The 20,462-nt window shown below is 39.8% G+C and overlaps 1 protein-coding gene across 2 annotated transcripts in view; it reads left to right on the top strand.

Annotated features, from left to right (window-relative positions):
• Positions 1-4,724: 4,724 nt before the first annotated feature.
• Positions 4,725-20,462, top strand: part of LOC122656661 (serine/threonine-protein kinase rio2-like) — a 30,960-nt gene continuing 15,222 nt past the window's right edge. The window contains exons 1-9 of one of the 2 annotated variants that reach the window (XM_043851273.1): positions 4,725-4,881; positions 5,067-5,113; positions 5,236-5,306; positions 5,386-5,499; positions 5,604-5,779; positions 5,901-5,989; positions 6,214-6,331; positions 6,548-6,621; positions 14,247-14,294. In XM_043851273.1, the coding sequence (XP_043707208.1) occupies positions 4,798-4,881; positions 5,067-5,113; positions 5,236-5,306; positions 5,386-5,499; positions 5,604-5,779; positions 5,901-5,989; positions 6,214-6,331; positions 6,548-6,621; positions 14,247-14,294 (821 nt within the window). In that variant the 5' untranslated portion in view covers positions 4,725-4,797. The remainder of the gene's footprint in view (positions 4,882-5,066; positions 5,114-5,235; positions 5,307-5,385; positions 5,500-5,603; positions 5,780-5,900; positions 5,990-6,213; positions 6,332-6,547; positions 6,622-14,246; positions 14,295-20,462) is intronic. The other variant, XM_043851272.1, reaches the window with a different exon arrangement.

Here is a 20,462-nt window from a genome sequence, read left to right on the forward strand (position 1 = left end):
CCTTCCTAGAAAAATCATCAATGAAAGTGAGCAAGTATCTAGCACCGTTCCCCTTGGAGGGAACCTTGGAGGGTCCCCAAAGATCTGAATGAATATAGTCCAGAGTTCCCTTGGTCCTGTGAATAGCAGTACTGAAGCTGACCCTCTTCTGCTTCCCAAACACACAATGTTCATAGAACTCCATTTTACCTGTACTCTGACCACATAATAGACCTCTTTTACTCAACGATGCCATCCCTCTTTTACTCATATGGCCCAATCTCATGTGCCATAAATTTGTAGTATCAGACTTAGACATAGATGATGAAGCTGCTGCAACTGAACCAGTGACTGTAGTACCCTGCAACACATACAGACTATCAATCTTCACTCCTTTCATCAACAAAAGAGCACCTTTACTGATCCTCATGACTCCACCTTCAGCTGTATATTTGCACCCATTTGAATCAAGGGTGCCTAAATTGATGAGATTCTTCTTTAAGTTAGGAACATGGCTAACATTAGACAAGGTTCTGATAATGCCATCATGCATCTTAATTCTGACTGTCCCCTTTCCAACTGTTTTACAAGAAGCATTGTTGCCCATCAACACAACTCCACCTTGAATTGATTCATATGTGGAGAACCATTCACGGTTAGGGCACTTATGGTAGGAACACCCGGAATCAAGAATCCATTCATCCTGTGATCTGATTCTGTCATCAGTAACTAAAAGCATGTCAGAATCATTCTCATCTGCAGCAATACTAGCCTCTGCAGAACTTTCTTTCTTCTGCTGGTTTTGGGCACCATCACTTGCCTTTTGCTTATTTAAAAGCTTGTAGCATTCAGATTTAATGTGCCCCTTCTTCTTGCAGTAATTGCAGGACAAATTCTTATGCCTAGATTTTGATCTAGCCTTCTTCTTGTCACTATCTGAACCTCTTTCAGAAGTTCTCCCCCTAACCACCAAACCAACACCCTCTGATTTACTTGATGTCAACTGATCATCAATCTCCTGCTTGCTTAGCAGATTCGTTTTGACATCCTCAACAGAGATGGTCTCTCTACCATAAATCATGGTGTCCCTAAAACTCTTATATGATGGAGGCAGGGAACATAACAATAACAGAGCTAAATCTTCATCATCAATTTTTACATCTACTGCTTTCAAATCAGTAACAATAGAATTGAAATCAGAAATATGGGATTTAAGTGAACTACCTTCACCCATACGAAGGGTATACAAACGCTGCTTTAATCTCAACCTGTTGGTGAGGGATTTGGTGAGATATAGGTTTTCCAACTTCGCCCACAACTCAGCAGCCGTCTTCTCTGAGAGAACTTCTTGTAAAACATCATTTGAAAGACATAACTGGATAGCCGAAAGGGCTTTGATATCCATCTTGTTCCACTCCTCCTCAGACATAGTTGCAGGTTTCTTCGCTTTCCCAAGCAGGGCTTCCCTCAAGTCTTGCTATGCAAGAACAGCCATCATCCGAACTTGCCATAAGCTGAAGCTAATGCTCTCATCGAACTTATCAATATCAAATTTCGTTGATGTAGGAGCCATGGATGCAGTGATTGAAACAACCAAGAGCTCTGATACCAGTTTGTTATAGCAAACACAAACAAAATCACGAAAAGAAATAAGAACCAAGCAAAAGAACACAGAGATATAACGTGGTTCACACACCAGTATGGTGTGCTACATCCATGGGCGAAGACGAAAATGATTCACTATGCAAATCGGAGAAAAATTACAATGGAAACTCTCAAGAACACCCAAATCGGTGCTGTTGCTCTCTCTCAGAAACCCTAGAACGAAAACCCCAAAATCTTCCTCTCTTTACAATAAAGAGGGTAAGGAACATAAATACTCCTCCATAGGATCCGGGTCGATCCATTGGGTTGGGTCGAACCGTACCGCTGGGGCTTCACCCCCCGCACCCCCAACGAGATCAATGATGGGCAAGCCCTCTGCTACCATCACAGATCTCAGAAAAAAGCTCCATTCGGGTCGCCACCAAAATTGTCGGAGCGGGTCATTCTTCGAAACGGGTCCAAGAATTCGAGACATACATAACAGCATGTAATATTCATATACCTATGAGCTTGAGCAAACTACACTTTGGTCAGGCTTCTTTAGCTGATTGAGCTTATGCCAAGGCTTGGGCTCATCTCAAGCAAACCAAGCTTAGAAACAAGCCAAGCTAGCATTGCTCATTGACAGTCATTGCTACAATCCAAATTAGCCAAGGAAAAATTTATCATGCAGTTGTGGCCCTTTGCCCCATTTACTCATTTTAGATGTTAAAAGTTTTCATGAACTATATAAAAGATTTAAGTTGTTTGATTGCCCATGAGATAGCTAATATTGATTTTTATATGTTAATGCATGAGAAAAATTATAAGTTGTTCAATTTCAATTGAAGGCTAGAATTCAATGATTAATGAAGTTTATAGCATGCTAGAAATATAGAATTTGTGTTGATGGCTGTTGTTTGTAAATCAATTAGGGAACTAATTAATTATATTTTATTCAATGTTAGCAAAATGACATCTTCAGCAAGAGTCCTGCTGAATGAGACAGCAAAAGGGTCTCAAAGAGAACAAGATGAGTTCTTAAGGATAATGAACATAATGACATTTATGTAATTTTTTGTATAAAAGAAGTGATTTTGTAAAATGTCTGCCAAACATTGTTTCTGTTCTTTTTCTATTCGTGGAACAGAAATGTAACAGTTTTACCAAACACTCTTTCTCTTCCACGAGATTATTCTCACAGCACAGAATCGAAAAGGAGCACTTCTGTGAAAAGAACATTCCCCCAGAACGAAAGTGTTACCAAACGGGACCTAATATTTCCCAAAACCCTCCTCTCTCTCTCTCTCTCTCTCTCTCTCTATCGTCCCTCATCTCTCACCCTCCTCTCTTCTCGTTCCAACCCTAAACGCAACCCTAAAAGAACTCGAGAGTTTCGGCTCTGGATCTGAGTTCTCTCCCTCTGAACTCCAGCTTCTGGTAGTTTCTCTGAGTATTGATCCTTGATCTCCACCATCTTTTCTACTATCTTACCTCTTCCGGGGAAAGGAAACAAAAGGAAGAGAAAGGGGATTTTATTTTACTATCATTAAGTTTAGCAGGTTCTGCAGTCTGTTTGCAAATCGGAGGAAATGGTGGAGGTGGACTTAGAAGATATTTGAGTTGATACTGGGTATGGGTTTTATTGAATCTGTTTCCTCTTTACCCCAAAAAAATTCCCATATTTCTATTTGTTCGTGTCTGTATTTTTATGGTCAATAGGTTCTTTGTACATAGTTCAATAATATTCTTCAGTCCTTTTGAATTGTTTTTACCTTGAAGTGATTGCTTTAGTATCCAGGATTTGAGTTGGGGTATTCTGCGGATTCGGAATTGGGTTTTATTGAATCTATTTAGTTCTATATTAGCTGTAAAATTTTGAGAAATTGGTTGTATTCACGACTCTGGGTTGCAACGTCTGCTTTAACATCACCGGTTATAATGGCCTGAATTTCCAGAGTGGGTGTAGCATGTTTTGCATCAACAAGTCTAATGTGCTCAATGGTTCCTGCACGGGCATAGGCTGTTGCCAGACCTCAATTCCAAGGAAAATAATTGCCCCCAGTACTGGGGGCGGTGCTGTGCGCATCGTGCTGCGCAGTAGCGCCCATGTGCGCACGGTGGGGTCCACTGTGCACACATGGACGCTGCTGCGCCGCACGATGCGCACAGCACTGCCCCCAGTACTGGGGGCGATAAAGATCAAAATTCCAATGGGCTTTGCAAGCTTCAACATAACTCCTAACAGTTTTCAGAATCACAGGAAGGTCTTTGATTCAATTCCTATGGCTACGCTTTCATCATTCAAACTAACTGGTTCAACTTCTCAAACTTAGATCTCTCCAAATTCACCAGTAAATATAAAATAGAGGATGTGGAATCTGTCCTTGTCGTGTGGGACTGGGCAGTAGAACTAAAGTCTTGTAAAGAAGCTGTGAAAAACAAGACTAGTTACGCATGCCTCGGCAACAAAAACAAAAGTGAATGTGTCGCCTCCAAGTGAATGGGTTTTATTGGATGTATTTAGTTCTATATTAGCTGTAAAATTTTGAGAACTTCGTTGTATTCATCCAGTGGTAATCATGGTTAGAACCGTTGAAATCGATAAGATGCCTCAAATACGAAGATGGGTGAAGAGGGAATCTCTTAACCCACCACTTATACTATAGGTGCACCAAACCTATTTCTTAGTACACAATCTATTATATCTATTGGTTACCAAATGATTTTTATGTTTTGACTGAAAATGGTTTTCACAAATGATTTTTGTTAAATAGACAAAAGTAAAAAATACAAACGATAGCAAAGACAGCCTAAAACCCTGCTCTCGATAAAACACCCTACCCTTTCATTGAACCTCCTTCGTCACTCTCGGGCTTTCAACCCTACTTGCGAAAACCAGATCATCTCCCCGCGAGCTGCGAAGAGCCTCTCTCAGAGCTGGTACGAACTCCTCTCTTGACTTCTGTTGTCCTTGTTATATAGGCTTGCCACTCAAACTTATTCTGTTGCCTCTTCTATGTTGTTCTGTGTTCTCATCTTAGGAGTGATTCTCCCATTGCTGCAGCTGCCGTTATCCTGACTGCCCCAGTCAATTGGCTTATCGCATTCGTGTTATCCGTATCTGTTAAACCTTATGTCCTACATTCCAACATACCTCTCCCTCTTTTTCTCTCGCTTCCCTCGCTTTCCTTTGTAACTTTACAGATTTGACAGCCACTGCAGTGTGCAGGCATGAAGCTGGACGTGGACGTCCTGAGATATCTGTCGAAAGATGACTTTAGGGTTCTCACCGCTGTTGAGATGGGAATGAGAAATGTAAGTTAGTATTCTCCTTTTAAAAAGACTATTTTTCTCATCCATACCTCAACTTCTAATCTGAAAGAATTAAAGAAATTAAACAACAATTAAATGCATGCGTGAAACTATTCACAAATTGTACCTAATGAACAACGTAAATTAGCTGGGTTCTGAAATACCTTTTTGTTTTTTTTGGGTTTCAGCACGAAATTGTACCGTCAGAGCTTGTTGACCGTATTGCCCGTCTCAGGTGAATTTTCACTCATTTTATCGTCATTGGCTAATTAACTTACTGGGTTAAATATTTCCTGTTTTTGACTTTTCGTTTCCTTGATATTCTGCTGGCTAAAATATACTGCTTGTACTGTACAGGCATGGAGGCACCTACAAGGTATTGAAAAATTTGCTCAAGCATAAGCTGTTGCATCATGACTCTTCAAAATGTGAGTATTTTTTTATTATGTAAATTTGTGGAAGTGTAGAATGGGTCTGCACTGCCTAATGGTATTTTCTCATATGTAGATGATGGGTTTCGGCTGACTTATCTTGGTTATGATTTTCTTGCCATAAAGACTTTGGTTAATCGTGGGGTGTTTACGGCTGTTGGTCGTCAAATTGGCGTGGGGAAGGAATCTGGTAAGCTTCTCAGCCCACTCTCCCCCAGACACACACACACACACACACACATACATATAAAGGAAATAGTGATAACACATTTTTTTCCCATATCCCTGTTCAAGACATATTTGAGGTTGCCAAGGAAGATGGCACAATTTTGGCAATGAAGCTTCACAGGCTGGGTAGGATCTCTTTCAGGGCTGTCAAATCTAAGCGTGATTATTTGGTGCACCGTTCTAGTTATAATTGGTTGTACTTGTCACGGCTTGCTGCACTGAAAGAATATGCATTCATGAAGGTTGCTAATACTTCCTTTTTCTTTCCTTCTTTCACTTTGTTATACTTAGTACTCTGTGTGCTCATCATCTTTCACTTTATGGTTGTATATTTGTATAACACCTGAGTCCCAATTCATGCAGGCTCTGGAAGAGCATGGGTTCCCTGTTCCAAGTGCTGTGGATTGTAATAGGCATTGTGTCATTATGTCTCTTGTGCAGGGATATCCACTGTAAGAATTCATGTTTGAGTTTTATGAGTACTTTTGCCTTTTATTCCTGACCTCCAGTAATCTACATTTCTAAGTTTACCTGTTAATTTAGAGACCTCAATGATGAATGCACTCTTTTCTTTATGTATATTCAGAACTTCATACCTTTATTTCATAGTTCCCCATTGTGGGGTGTGGGTTGTTTTCTTTTATTATTACTGGACAATCTTTTTTGTTGTGTGTAGTGTGCAAGTGAAGCAATTGCAAAATCCTGATATGGTATTTGAGATAATTATTGGTCTTATTGTTCGTCTGGCAGAGCATGGCCTTATCCATTGTGACTTCAATGAATTTAACTTAATGGTATGTATGTTAGGTACTCTAGTTGGTTCCTTATGTTTTCCTATGTTGATAATTGAATTGGTATGTTTTTTATTATCTTAGCAGTTAGCATTTTTTCCATGACTTACATGGAGCCTCATATTGGTCTGAAGTGGCATGCTAATTCTAATAATCGTGGTTTGCTTGATTTGTTGTGTAATCTTAATCAACTCATGGTGACTGACTCTTTTATTGTAGATTGATGACAATGAGAATGTTACCATGATTGATTTTCCTCAGATGGTCTCTGTTTCTCATCGTAATGCACAAATGTACGTTGCATTTCCTCTTACTTTTTTTAAAAAAAAAAATATTTCATTTATGTAGGGTTCGATAATGCTGCTAATTTTCTTAGAGTGATTTTTGAAGGAAGCACTTCATTGAGTCTACATGTTATCAGAAGATACTTTTTGGGTTGTTGATCCTAAAAGGAAAGAAATAAAGAATGAGAAAGTCATTCTTACAATGAAAAAACCTTTTTTTTTTTCCTTTGGGCTCTCTTTGGTATCATTTTTTAAGTTTGGTAAATACCTATGTATAAATAATATTTATATTATTTTTGAACAAATGGGCCCAAATCAGGCTTTTTTTAGAGAAATTGGCCCAAAGCCCATATTAGTGGTTAGTGAAGAAATTCTCCCATCACCAATTCTTTCCCAAATTAACTCTAAACCATAAATCTCCTGAAATACAACATCAATCTCTAAACCATAAATTTCCTGAAATACAACATCAATCTGTGGAATTGGTGAAATCTGGGATTTCAGATTAGCTTTTTTATATATAATAGTAATAATAAAATAAAATTAAAAGTAGAAAGGAGGGAGAAGAGGGTTAAACGATTACAGAGAAAAAATGGGAACAAAGGTAATGTGTGGTGGTGGCAGTTATGGAGGGTTAGGACTTAGAAATCTAGAAGATGGAGAAGTGGGCATCGGTTGATGAAAGGAAGAAGAAAAGGTGAAGAATAGAAGAAACAGAAGGAGGGAAACAAGAAATCAAATCAGAAGGAAAACGAAAATGGGGTTTTATGTTCCTGCAATCGATGGGGGCGGGGGTGAAGGGAAATAGGAGATTTAGGGCTTGTTTTCTTCGTTTTTTCCTTTGGCTCAGGGAGCTATCACCATGGCTGTCTCAAGCTTCTTCGTTTCTTTTGTTTTCTCTGGTTTTTTGAAAACCCTGGCTGTCTCAACGCGGGGATCTTCACTGTGGGTTGAACGACGGAGAAGAAGAAAAAGAAGAAGGGAAGGAGGGGGCTTGTCTTTCTAAAAATAAAAGATGTCTATTTCACCCCTCATATTTGGGTCATATGAGCACATGCTCATTAAAGAGGGGAAAAACGAAGGGAAAACAGATTTTGGCCATAATCCATAATAGACTCAAGAGTCTATTATCATTTTGGTGGTGTTTTCATTTATTTTAAATAAATACAAGTTTCAAAAGTGATACCAAACACGTGAAAAAATGAAAAATTGTCAGAAAATGAAAATGAAAAATGATACCAAAGAGGCCCTTGGATAAACCACTTGATGCAGCTCCAAGTAGGAAGAAGAAGAAGAAGAAGCCCTGAACTTAGGGCTTGATTAGGGAGCCATAGATTAGGATTATTATTTTTCGATACTTAGTTTATTTTCCTGTTTTTAGATTGAACCGGTTTCGAATTGGTTGCACCCAATTGGTTCAATTGGTCTAATTTAAGTGAAGTGTTCCTATTGGTTAATAGGTCCTTATATCCTATTGGCTAATATGGAATCTTCTTTTAACTTGGTTGTTTTAAGTTAGATTCTTTTAATTTAAGTTAGTAGGGGTATCTTAGTCAATTTACTGTTTTAAATTAGTTAAGTTAGATTTAAATCTCTCCCTTCCACGATTTTGTGAAGGAGAAGACTTTAATTTGTATTAGGACTTGGCATAAAGCCATATTATAAATAAACGAATCGTGGGAGGCTTCCCCACATTGAATTTGAACAAAAAAAAGACTGTTTTTGCTGCTAGCCGATTGCTGCTGCTGCTGTTCCTGCTCCTTTGTGAGTGTATCCTTGTGGATTTCAAGGTGGATAGGGTGGTGGACTCCTGCGACTCCTTGCATCAAGAAGATTGGGAGGTTCCTTCAATTTCAAGCTGCTGCCGGTGGATTCCTGCTGTAAGTTTGGAGGTTTAAATTCTGTTTTTCCATTCATCCTCCTTCCCAATCATTCCCCTTTTAATTTTATTTGAATCCCATCAAAATCCTAAGTCTCCATTAAATTCCCATCGACCTCCATAAATCCTAGTGTTCTAAATTCTGTACAGCCTTCATCCTTCATCAGTTTTCATCCCAACTTTAACCACAGATCCCTTACTGCCCTCCCTCCACTCGACCTAACCTGCAGCCGCAACTGTCCATCGAAACTCTAATCCCCTCACTCACATAAAATCCAAAAAAAACCCCCTAAGAGAGTCTCAATTCTGTCCAGGCTATTTTAACCATTAGAATTGGTCAATATTCTGATCGAACCTTCCCCCCACTGCCAGTAAAACTCGACCTGAAACCCAGCCCCAAAAATCTCATCCTAAACCCTAGTTTTCAACCTAGATTCTAAAATCTAAAACCCAAACCCTAACCCTAAAATTCTGGAATTCGAATTTTGATTCAAATCTGATTCAAACTTGTTCTAGTAGCTTGCCCTAGGCCTGCCTATTAAAACCAAATATAAATTACTCCATTCCCCCCATACCTAACCCTAGAATTTAGCCTAAAAACCCTAATTCTGCCTAGCCAAACCAGCAGCGCCATTGAGATCCTGTTGCTTGGCCTCTAATAGGATCCTTCTCCTATTTAGAGCTACATTATTTAGTATCAGAGCCATGGCTGAACATGGCAATCCAGTGCTGCCACAACCACTCGACCCTTTGGCAGCAATGTTGGAGATGTTTCAGAAATTTATTGCTGACCAGAAGACATGGTTGAAGATTTTAAAGCTGAACAGAGAGCTATTGCTGAAAGGCTGCAAGTAATTGAGCATAGACAACTTGCACTTAATGGAGACAACAATGTACCCATAGAAGAAGACAGGTACCAACTCCATTCATTGGTACAGAGGCTGCCTGACAGAGATGGGAGCCCCAGAGATGACTACAGGGGTTATAGAGATGGACACATAGGTCACATGGACAGATTCAGAGCTGACCGAGATGATAGGGATGGTAGAGATTAGTATAGAGATCGTCGGGACAGACCTAGAAATGCCCGTGAGCCTTCTCGGGAATACAGAGATCACCACCGAGGCTACAAAGACAGAGATACAAAAGACCGGGACAAAGACAGAGGTCGGCAGCCTACTTTTGAGGAGTATATGAGGTCCTACTCATTGGAGACCAGGGTACTAATTGGCGTTATACAGGCAACCAAAGGGTGAAGCTTGAGTTGAAAGAATTCGATGGTCACTCTGACCCCCAGGTATTTTATGACTGGCTTGCTGCAATAGAAGATTATTTCGACTGTTATGACCTGTTTGAAGAAGGGAAAATGAAGTTAGTCCGTGCTAAACTTGTCGGACCAGCATGTGAGTGGTGGAGAACTACTGAAAGAGAGATGGACTTTAATGGTACTGCACCCCGCACTTGGGAAGACATGAAATATGACCTGAGTAAGCAATACTTACCAAGGCACTTCAGGTCTCAGCTATAGGATCAATTCAACTCCCTCTGCCAAGGAACCATGACTGTGACTGAGTACATGAGGAAATTCGATGCTCTTTCTTCTCGTACTGGCATTAGGGAGGAGGGCATCCAAATGCTTTTCCGGTTCAGGTTGGGTCTGTCAAGTGAGATCAATAGGACAATTGGGGAGGTTGACGTTGCAGAAGTTCGAGATTGTTTTGAGAAGGCCTTGAAAGCAGAGGAGCTATTAGCTTCAAGTAAACAGCCGGGTTCTACTTCCAAGCTGGCCTACATCAATACTGGCACCTCAAAACAAGGTTCCTCTATAGGCAGCACCCCTCGCCCAGCTGTTCCCCCACGTGTGGATGATATGGGCAAAGCTCCTATGGGCCGAAATGACCCTTTCACTTGTTATTACTGTCAAGACAAGGGGCATATTGCTAGGGATTGCCCACACAAGAAGAAGTCTGTCAACGTGGCTGAAAGGGAAGGAGTTCAAGGTGAAGGTGAAGACCAGGGCGGAATTCATTTCCATGCACTTCTTCCTGATGATGAAGACGATGTGGCTGCTTATCTTGAAGACGAAGGTGACGATCCTAGAGGTATTCATGTGATCCTTCAAGAGGATGCTGCCCAGCCAGAGTTCCAGCCTTCTTCATCCGTCAAAGAGCTGCTGTCCGCATACAAGCTTGAACCATCTGCTAAAGATGAACTCAAGAAACTTGATCCTGATTTGGAAGACCATTCTGTGATCTCCAGCCATTCATCGGGGATGAATGCTTTCAAGATGGGGAGAGTTGATGCAGCTCCAAGTAGGAAGAAGAAGAAGAAGAAGCCCTGAACTTAGGGCTTGATTAGGGAGCCATAGATTAGGATTATTATTTTTCGATACTTAGTTTATTTTCCTGTTTTTAGATTGAACCGGTTTAGAATTGGTTGCACCCAATTGGTTCAATTGGTCTAATTTAAGTGAAGTGTTCCTATTGGTTAATAGGTCCTTATATCCTATTGGCTAATATGGAATCTTCTTTTAACTTGGTTGTTTTAAGTTAGATTCTTTTAATTTAAGTTAGTAGGGGTATCTTAGTCAATTTACTATTTTAAATTAGTTAAGTTAGATTTAAATCTCTCCCTTCCACAATTTTGTGAAGGAGAAGACTTTAATTTGTATTAAGACTTGGCATAAAGCCATATTATAAATAAACAAATCGTGGGAGGCTCCCCCACATTGAATTTGAATAAAAAAAAGGACTGTTTTTGCTGCTGGCCGATTGCTGCTGCTGTTGCTGTTCCTTCTCCTTTGTGAGTGTATCCTTGTGGATTTCAAGGTGGATAGGGTGGGTGGACTCCTGTGACTCCTTGCATCGAGAAGATCGGGAGGTTCCTTCAAGTTCAAGCTGCTGCCGGTGGATTTCTGCTGTAAGTTTAAAGGTTTAAATTCTGTTTTTCCATTCATCCTCCCTCCCAATCATTCCCCTTTTAATTTTATGTGAATCCCATCAAAATCCTAAGTCTCCATTAAATTCCCATCGACCTCCATAAATCCTAGTGTTCTAAATTCTGTACAGCCCATGGTTGTCACGGCGTCACGGCGATCCAAGTCGGTGGAGGGGTGTCACGTCGATATATTGACATGTCGCCCGCCATGGCGAGCATGTCGACCATGTTTTATTTTTTATTTTCTCTATTTTTAATGTCATTTAGTATGATATAATATATATCCTATAACATCAAAATCAACATGAAAATGTACTACTAATATACTATGGTTTAATTCATGAAAGTGTAATATCCATTAGTGTATATGAAAGTATGAAAACATAGATTAGTGACTGTGCAAGTCTGCAACTGCAAGGCAAGAAGAATGAAAAAAAAAAAAAAAAAAAAACGCAGAGAACTACTTGCTGTAAATCTATAATAAATCCCTGCCCCCACCTTCTGTCTCTTGATTCTTTCCCTGTCTCTGTGTGTGTAATTGTATATGTGTGGCTGTTTGTAGGGCAAGAAGAAGGGGAAAAAACACCTTCTCTGTCTATGTGCAAGCTTGCAACTGCAAGGCAAGAAGAAGAAACAAAAAACCGAGAGGTCCATGATTGTGTGCAAGCCTGCAACTGCAAGGCAAGAAGAAGAAAAAATGAAAAAAAAGAAAAAAAACAGCGACTGTAAGCAAGCCTGCAACTGCAAGGCAAGAAGAAGAACTGAAGAAGAAGAAGTTAAGAAGACGAAGAAGTGAGAAGAAGAAGAAGAACTGATGGAGAGAGTTGCCGGAACTGAAGAAGACGAAGAAGTGAGAAGAAGAACTGAAGAAGAAGAAGAACTGAAGACGAAGAAGAAGAAGAAGAAGAGTCGCCGGAGGACGGAGGAGATTGGAGAAGAAGAAGAAGAACCAAATAAATAAAAAATAAAAAATTACTTACCTGGAGGTTGCCTGAGGGGTTCGAACTTGCCGAGAGTTGCAGCTTCAGTTCTTCTTCTTCTTCTTCTCACTTCTTCGTCTTCTTGACTCCGCGCTGTCTCGTCTCGTCTCGCCTCTCGGCTCGTCTCCATGTCTCTGTCTCACGAAGTCTCTCCTCTGTCTCGACAAATCACTTTGTGATTTCTAAAATCTCCCAAATTCCAATTCCAATTCCAATTCCAATTAGGGATTTAGGGTATAGTAGTAAAGTGTACTGTTTAATGTTTAATGGTTTTAATTTTGTATGTTAATGTGACCAATACAAATCAAGGAAAAAGCATTTAAGCTTTTAAATGGTTTTAAAAAAAATAATATTAAAACCTAAGTTTTTTACACAAATATCGGCCGATATGCCCATATATCGTGGTATGGCATCCATGGCGGTGCCATGGCGACGCCCCATGGACGCCATATCGGGCGATATTTATACATAAGCCATGTCGAAGCTCGATATGCCATCATCTCCAGCGCTAGGACGCCATGGCACCGCCATGGCGACGCCAATGACAACTATGGTACAGCCTTCATCCTTCATCAGTTTTCATCCCAACTTTAACCACAGATCCCTTACTGCCCTCCCTCCACTCGACCTAACCTGTAGCCTCAACTGTCCGTCAAAACCCTAATCCCCTCACTCACATAAAACCCAAAAAAAAACCCTAAGATAGTCTCAATTCTGTCCCGGCTATTTTAACCATCAGAATTGGTCAATATTCTGATTGAACCTTCCCCCCACTGCCAGTAAAACTCGACCTGAAACCCAGCCCTAAAATCCCATCCTAAACCCTAGTTTTCAACCTAGATTCTAAAACCTAAAACCCAAACCCTAACCCTAAAATTCTGGAATTCGAATTTTGATTCAAATCTGGTTCAAACTTGTTCTAGTAGCTTCCCCTAGGCCTGCCTATTAAAACCAGATATAAATTACCCCATTCCCCCCATACCTAACCCTAGAATTTAGCCTAAAAACCCTAATTCTGCCCAGCCAAACCAGCAGCCCCATTGAGATCCTGTTGCTTGGCCTCTAATAGGATCCTTCTCCTATTTAGAGCTACATTACCACTTCAAAGGAGGACACAATTAAAGAATTATTTTTGAGGATAAAATTTGTGCCAAACACTCTTCCAGTCAAAATCACTTCAGAGAACAAAAAACCCCGGAGAATCAATTTGGAGAAGCGATGTAAAAATGCCCCTATTCTTTGAATGTTTGATCTCTGGATAAGTCTTTTGCAATTTGCTGGCGATTAATTTGTCTCCCGCTCCAATGTAGTATTCAAAATTCTGGCCTCCTGGGGTTGATGGTATTGTTGGAGTGTTCCTGGATCATGAGGTATCATACTAATGGTGTGCTTCCTGGCTCAGTGAATACAGCAGACACAAATAAGTCAGAGAGTAAAGCTTTAATACATGGATGCTCATATATTGCTCACAAGACTGCGCACAACAGAACAAGGAGGATGACTCATCTTTAGTCATTAGATGGATGTAACAAACAGATACACCCTTGCTGATTTGTCAGCTAATGTGGACTGTGGACAGAATTTTTGTATTTTGGATCTCTCTTTGGTAGATGTATGATTGGGGGATATGGCTGTTTACATTCTTGGGTATTGTATTACTTATCGCTCCCCGTCTGGGATACATTTTTGCACTTTTTTAATGGCGATGTCCCTAATAATAGATGTGTGCACTTCTTTCAGCAATGTGCCTAATAAATTATCTATTGACTACCCTCTCCCTCCCCCCCGCTTTTCTTGGAGGTTGCATTCACTTCGTAAAAATGCTCTTCATGTTTCAGGTACTTTGACCGTGATGTTGATTGTGTTTTTAAGTTCTTCAGCAAGAGGTAAGTTATTGAAGTGATTAAATTCCTTGAAGATGGTATTAATGCTTTTTGTGGCAAACCAATATAGTTGTAACTTCAAGTCCAATTCAATCATTTGCCCTACCATGTGTTTCATTTTCCGCATGCATTATCAACTGTTCAACACTTCATCAAACTTCTCAAGATGTTACTTTTCCCACTTTTTGCTTTGAAGTTTTATTTCAAGTCATTGTAAGTTCTATTTTGGCTGAAATTCATCATATGATATAGAACTGAGGTGAGGGGCTGTATGTCCACAAAATTCTGATTCCAATGGAACTTCCACATGATGGATTTTTGACCCACTTAGAGAAGATCCTCATGTAGATCCATAAGCCAAGAAAATGCTAACTCTAATTGTGAATTTGGGGCAAATTAAGCTTGCTAGTTTCTAATGTTGATATAGAAATCGGAGGTAGATGTTTGCCAATATTTTGGGTTTCAAGCAAGGAACTGAATAGAGGATTCACATTATGAAACCAGAAGTTAAAACAGACTGATGGGGGGTAGGTAGGATGAACCCTAGGTTCAGATTACACACCTCTTTTAACAAGATCCCAAGTAAAACCCCAAAACAGAATTTTGGTCAACCGTATAGTCAAAGTCAACCCTTTCCAATGAAGGTCAGAATTTAAACGAAGTTCACAAACCAATAGAATAACCCAACTCCAAAATACTGCAATGTTCTAATGGTGGGATTGAAGTCAATGGTCAAAGAAGTAAATCTGGACAACAAGGGGCAGATTTGGGAGAAATTTTATAGGTCTTGGTGGAAGGTCTCTATTAGGGAGCTCTTGAGTGTCCCAAAAAGGCTCCTTAATCTGATGGCTAGATACAAAATTAGGGATGAATCTTCAGACAGATAAAGTGAGTTTTTCAGAATTAAAGAACTAGCCGGATCAGCATATCTAGGCACCTGATCAGTGTCTGGTCGAATGAGGAGTCATGGAATGGATAATATTCCCAAAATCTTATTAACAACCAATGGCTGGATTAGGTGTAATTACAAATCTCAGGTTGCAGAAAAATAACCAGAAAACAGAGCACCCGCCAGTACACTATTCCAGCAATAAAGTAGGATTAAATCCCTATATGTTAGGGCCTCAGTATCAGCAACAAAACCTCTTCTTAGTCACAAATCAGTAGTGATGATTCGATCTTACCTGTACAGCAAGCTATGAAGGAAATAAAGATACGGAAGGTAGGGAAAAACCTGGGCTTCTCAGTTCCCACTCGATATAACCAGATCAGAATTCAACTGATCTCTTGGACCTCTTGCCCCTTACTGAATCCCACAGCAGTTCTCCATTTAAGAAGACAACAAAAGTTCTTTATTCAAATCGTTAGATTGGTCTTTATTCAAATCATTAGATTGGCAAAAGCCCGCATAGTACAAGCTTGATATAAAAAGATAAAGAATTCCTAGCCAATAAGAAGTTGGAAAAATAACATAAGTAGGAAACCTATTAGGCTAAGGAATAAGTCTTTAAGTTAAACAAAACAACTTAAAAAATTAATGAAAAGAAATTAAACATAGCTCACGATTTGGACTAGAAAACAGGGCCGGTAATTGGCTTTAAAGGCCCACATGTCAGGCTGGGCTTAAAAAAGCCCAGGTCCATTTAAGCTGCTCGCTGGCTGGCCACTAAGGCCTGTTTGGTTTCTTCTTTCTTTGGAAGCAAGTTAAAAACTCCCCTGCATCACAGACCCAAACAGAATTCAGTTGGTGTATGTGAAAAAATCTTTAGATGGAAATTAGGGCTAAACTAAGGGTTTTGGGTGAAAACCCATATCTTCCAAAATATTTTTGACCAGATAGACAGAAAACTCGGATTGAGTTCTCCTTATGGTCTGGTCTATCAACTGAATGAAAATCTCAGAATTCCCCCTTGAATTGAAGGTTGCGATTGAACATGCTAGGGAGAAAAGTCAATACAGGGCAGGGAATTGGAAACTGATAATATGTAAGTTGTAACAGTTTATGGTTTTCAAAATATAATGATAGAAATTCAGATATGTAATTTAGCAATCTGGTAACTATATTGACAGAATCAATTAGAAGATGAATAAATAGAGCACTGAAACTAAGTAGCACTGGGTCATGGGTCTTTCTAAGAAGCAAATAAATTGACCTGAAAGAGAAGGTCTAAACTAGGAGAATAAGAGGATTACCACTGTGTATGTTTGGGTAAGCTTCCGGGCATTGCATGTTTGGGTATATGCAGCCAATAAAAATATAATGTTTGGAAATGTAACAAATCAGGATCTGAAACCAGTACTTGCAAGTTGCAAAGTAGAAGAGAAAGAGAGAAAAGAGAGAATGATGGGAGAAGAAGAGAAGAGAATTGTTTAACCACGATCTATTCAACTCGTCTCCTATCACTAATACAATCATAATTAAACTCAAACTCAACTTACCAAGATAGGGATACTCCCCCAATTGTGTGTAGTCTTTTCACATTCTCCCTTAAGCTGGAGTATATATATCAAAAGGCTCCAGCTTGGAACAAACAAGAATAGTTATTAAAGCAGCACAAGTCTTGAACATATATGGCAGTCATAGACGCCAGTGAGCATAGGCCATAGGGAGAACTCCATTCTGGTAGCAGTCAACTCAAGCACACCAATCATCAGCAGCAATAGTGGAGAAAAATCTTCGTGTCAACTAATCCCATAAAGTAATCGGTAGAGACACCAACTAAAAGGGCGTACCCAGTACACGAGGCTCCCGCCACTGCTGGGTCTGGGGAGGGTCGTAATGTGCGCAGCCTTACCCCTGCTTTTGCGAAGAGGCTGTTTCCAGACTTGAACCCGTGACCTCTTGGTCACAATGGAGCAACCTTACCGTTGCACCAAGGCCCACCCTCTGCGCAACAACTACTTCATAAGCCCTTCTCAAAAAAGGCCAGTAATAAGTAGTAATCTTCACAAAGAAAACATATAAGTGCAACTATTGATGCATTCATGAGCCCCAAATAGAGGTCGCAAATAAAATTGCAGCATAGGTTGCTATGAACTAGGTAAAAGTGTAATATAGGTTACTGTGAACCAAGTAACTACATAAGGTTGCTAGGGACCAAGTAGCAACATCAGGTTGTTGGGGACCAAGTAGCAACATCAAGTTGCTGGGGACGACGAGACAACATAAGATTGCTGTGAAACGGATAAATTGCATTGTTGATAAACACCACAAATAGTTATCTTCATAGATAAAATTGTTGATGAGGACACGAGCTGATGGTATGAACAAAATAATAATCTTCAGCCGATGACTTGAGTAGATAATAACAATAATTTTCAATCTCCCCCTCACGTGTTGCATTACACGTGGACAAATAATTCATAGAATACATATAGAGAATATTCCACCATCATATGGCAACAAATCACGAAGGATGAGCATCTTATAAATCTCATAATCAAGAGTGACTGCAAATAATATCCCAATAAAATAATGTCCAACCTCACGATAGCAAATAAAATACCAGATAGGCCAGATTTAAATAAAAAAGAGCATATCCAGTGAACAAGCCTCCCGCCACTGCAGGATCTAGGGTGGGTCATAACGTATGCAGCTTTACCCCTGCTTTGCTGAGAGGTTGTTTCCAGAAGACTCGAACCCATGACCACTTGGTCTAATGCAAAAGTTGACCTCGAACCAGGGAGAAACCAGCGAGAGATCGATTGCAGCCAGGATCAACACGATAAGGATCTATTAATGGTGTGCAACAACAGCAAACCTTGAAGATGATTGGGAATTGAATTTGGTCTTCAAAGGGTTCTTCACAATAGTTTATTGCAGTCACAGAAATTGCACGTAAGTGTATATCGACTAGGGAAGGAGAAGAAGATAAAGAAGAGAAGATAGAAGAGAAGAGGGGGTAGGGGAATGGCTCTCTCAGCCTGGGTCTCTCACCCACAACTATCCTAGCTGTTGAAACATGGAATTTCTCCCATAACCGATGGCAACAAGGCCTGAAAATTCTTTTCTCCAAATCTATGTCTATTACAAGAGGGGTTGCCTATTTAATGGAATAGGTCAGCTTACAAAATTAGAAACATAAGAAATAGTAACTTCTAAAAGAAATAGCAACTTCTAAAAATATAAACCTAATGAAAATAAAAACTAGGCTTTATAGTTCAGCCAATATGCAAGGAACAAAATTAGGAGCTATAAAATAGAAACTAAGTCTAATTAAAAATAGAAACTTAAGCCTACTTTCTAAATCTGAAACGAGTAACTAAACTAAACTTTTAAATCCCCATGCATAGACAAAATTCACTCTTCTAAAAAGTCTTCATGCAATCTGGTCTTGGACCCCACAAGATCTTGAAGTAGCATTCACACCAAGGCAAAATAAGGGGCTGTGACACTGTTCACGTGTACAGTAACGTGAATAGTGTTTTGGTCTTTTAACTTCTTCATGCTTCACTCTGGGCTGAGGCTGCCTTAGGTGATGCTCCATTAAACCAACAAAAAATTTTCACATCATCAGACCAGGCTGCCTGTCACAGGCTCACCGCAGTCGAATCCCACAACCTTGTTGGGCTGGTGATGCAGCTCCAAGTAGGAAGAAGAAGAAGAAGAAGCCTTGAACTTAGGGCTTGATTAGGGAGCCATAGATTAGGATTATTATTTTCCGTACTTAGTTTATTTTCCTGTTTTTAGATTGAACCGGTTTAGAATTGGTTGTACCCAATTGGTTCAATTGGTCTAATTTAAGTGAAGTGTTCCTATTGGTTAATAGGTCCTTAAATCCTAGGTTGTACCCAAGTGGTTCAATTGGTCTAATTTAAGTGAAGTGTTCCTAGTGATTAATAGGTCCTTAAATCCTATTAGCTAGTATAGAATCTCCTTTTAAATTAGTTGTTTTAAGTTAGATTCTTTTAACTTAAGTTAGTAGGGTTAAATAGGTCTTTTTACTGTTTCAAGTTATTAGTTTTAGTTTTAATTCCTTCCCTTCCACAATTTTGTAAGGGAGAAGTCATTAAGTTATATTAGGATTTGGCATAAAGCCATATTATAAATAAAGTAAATCGTGGAGGGCTACCCCACATTGAATTTGAATAAAAAAAGACTGTTTTGCTGCTGGGCGATTGCTGCTGCTGCTGTTCCTGCTCCTTTGTGAGTGTATCCTTGTGGATTTCAAGATGGATAGGGTGGGTGGATTCCTGCGACTCCTTGCATCGAGAAGATCGGGAGGTTCCTTCAATTATCAAGCTGCTGCTGGTGGATTCCTACTGTAAGTTTGAAGTTTAATTTTCTGTTTCATCCATTCTTCTTCCCCCCCATTCGATCCCTCTTATTTTCTGTTTGAAATTTTAAAACCCTAGATCATCTAGAACCTGTCCAGCCTCCATCCTTCATCAGTTTTCATCCAAAATTTAACCACAGATACCTTAGTGCCTTCCCTCCACTTGACCTAACCTGCAGCCTCAACTGTCCATAAAAAACCCTAATCCCCTCACTCACATAAAACCCAAAAAAACCCTAAAATTCAGAAACCATACTTCCTGCCATCCATTCCCCTTCAAACTTCAGTCGAGCCGTTCCCTCACTGTTTGGGAAACTCGATCCCTAGTCCAGCCCCAAAATACCACTCTAAACCCTAATTTCAGCGTAGATTCTAAAGCCCAAAACCCAAACCCTAACCCTGGAATTTCAGAATTTTATTTTTTTTGTTTAAACCTATTTAAAACCTATACCATTAGCTTCCTTTAGACCTGCCCATCATTATCATATCTCACATTCACTCATTCCCCTTACCTAACCCTAAGTTAGAGTCAAATCAGCCTACTTTGCCCCAATTGGCTGGTCAATTTCGGAACCATTGTACACCTAGCCTCTAGTAGGACTGCCTCCTATTTTGAGCTACATTAGCTGGTTTTGGGGCTTGTTCCTGCAGGTGCATATCGGCTTGTGATCTACATCATGGTCACAATGAAGCAGCCTAACCGTTGCACCAAGGTCCACCCTCAGGCCAGATTTAAATAAATCTAAGCAAATAATTTCCAATAATAGCAATCACAACCATCACTCCATGAAAGGACTAATCTTCAAAAAATTGCAGTCCCTAATTGATGTGAGCTAAAAGTCTAGGACCCTAAATTGGGTGCTATGGGCCCCACAAATGGCAATAGAAACTCAAT

This window comes from Telopea speciosissima, chromosome 3 (assembly GCF_018873765.1).
Source record: "Telopea speciosissima isolate NSW1024214 ecotype Mountain lineage chromosome 3, Tspe_v1, whole genome shotgun sequence".
NCBI classification, from domain to species: domain Eukaryota; kingdom Viridiplantae; phylum Streptophyta; class Magnoliopsida; order Proteales; family Proteaceae; genus Telopea; species Telopea speciosissima.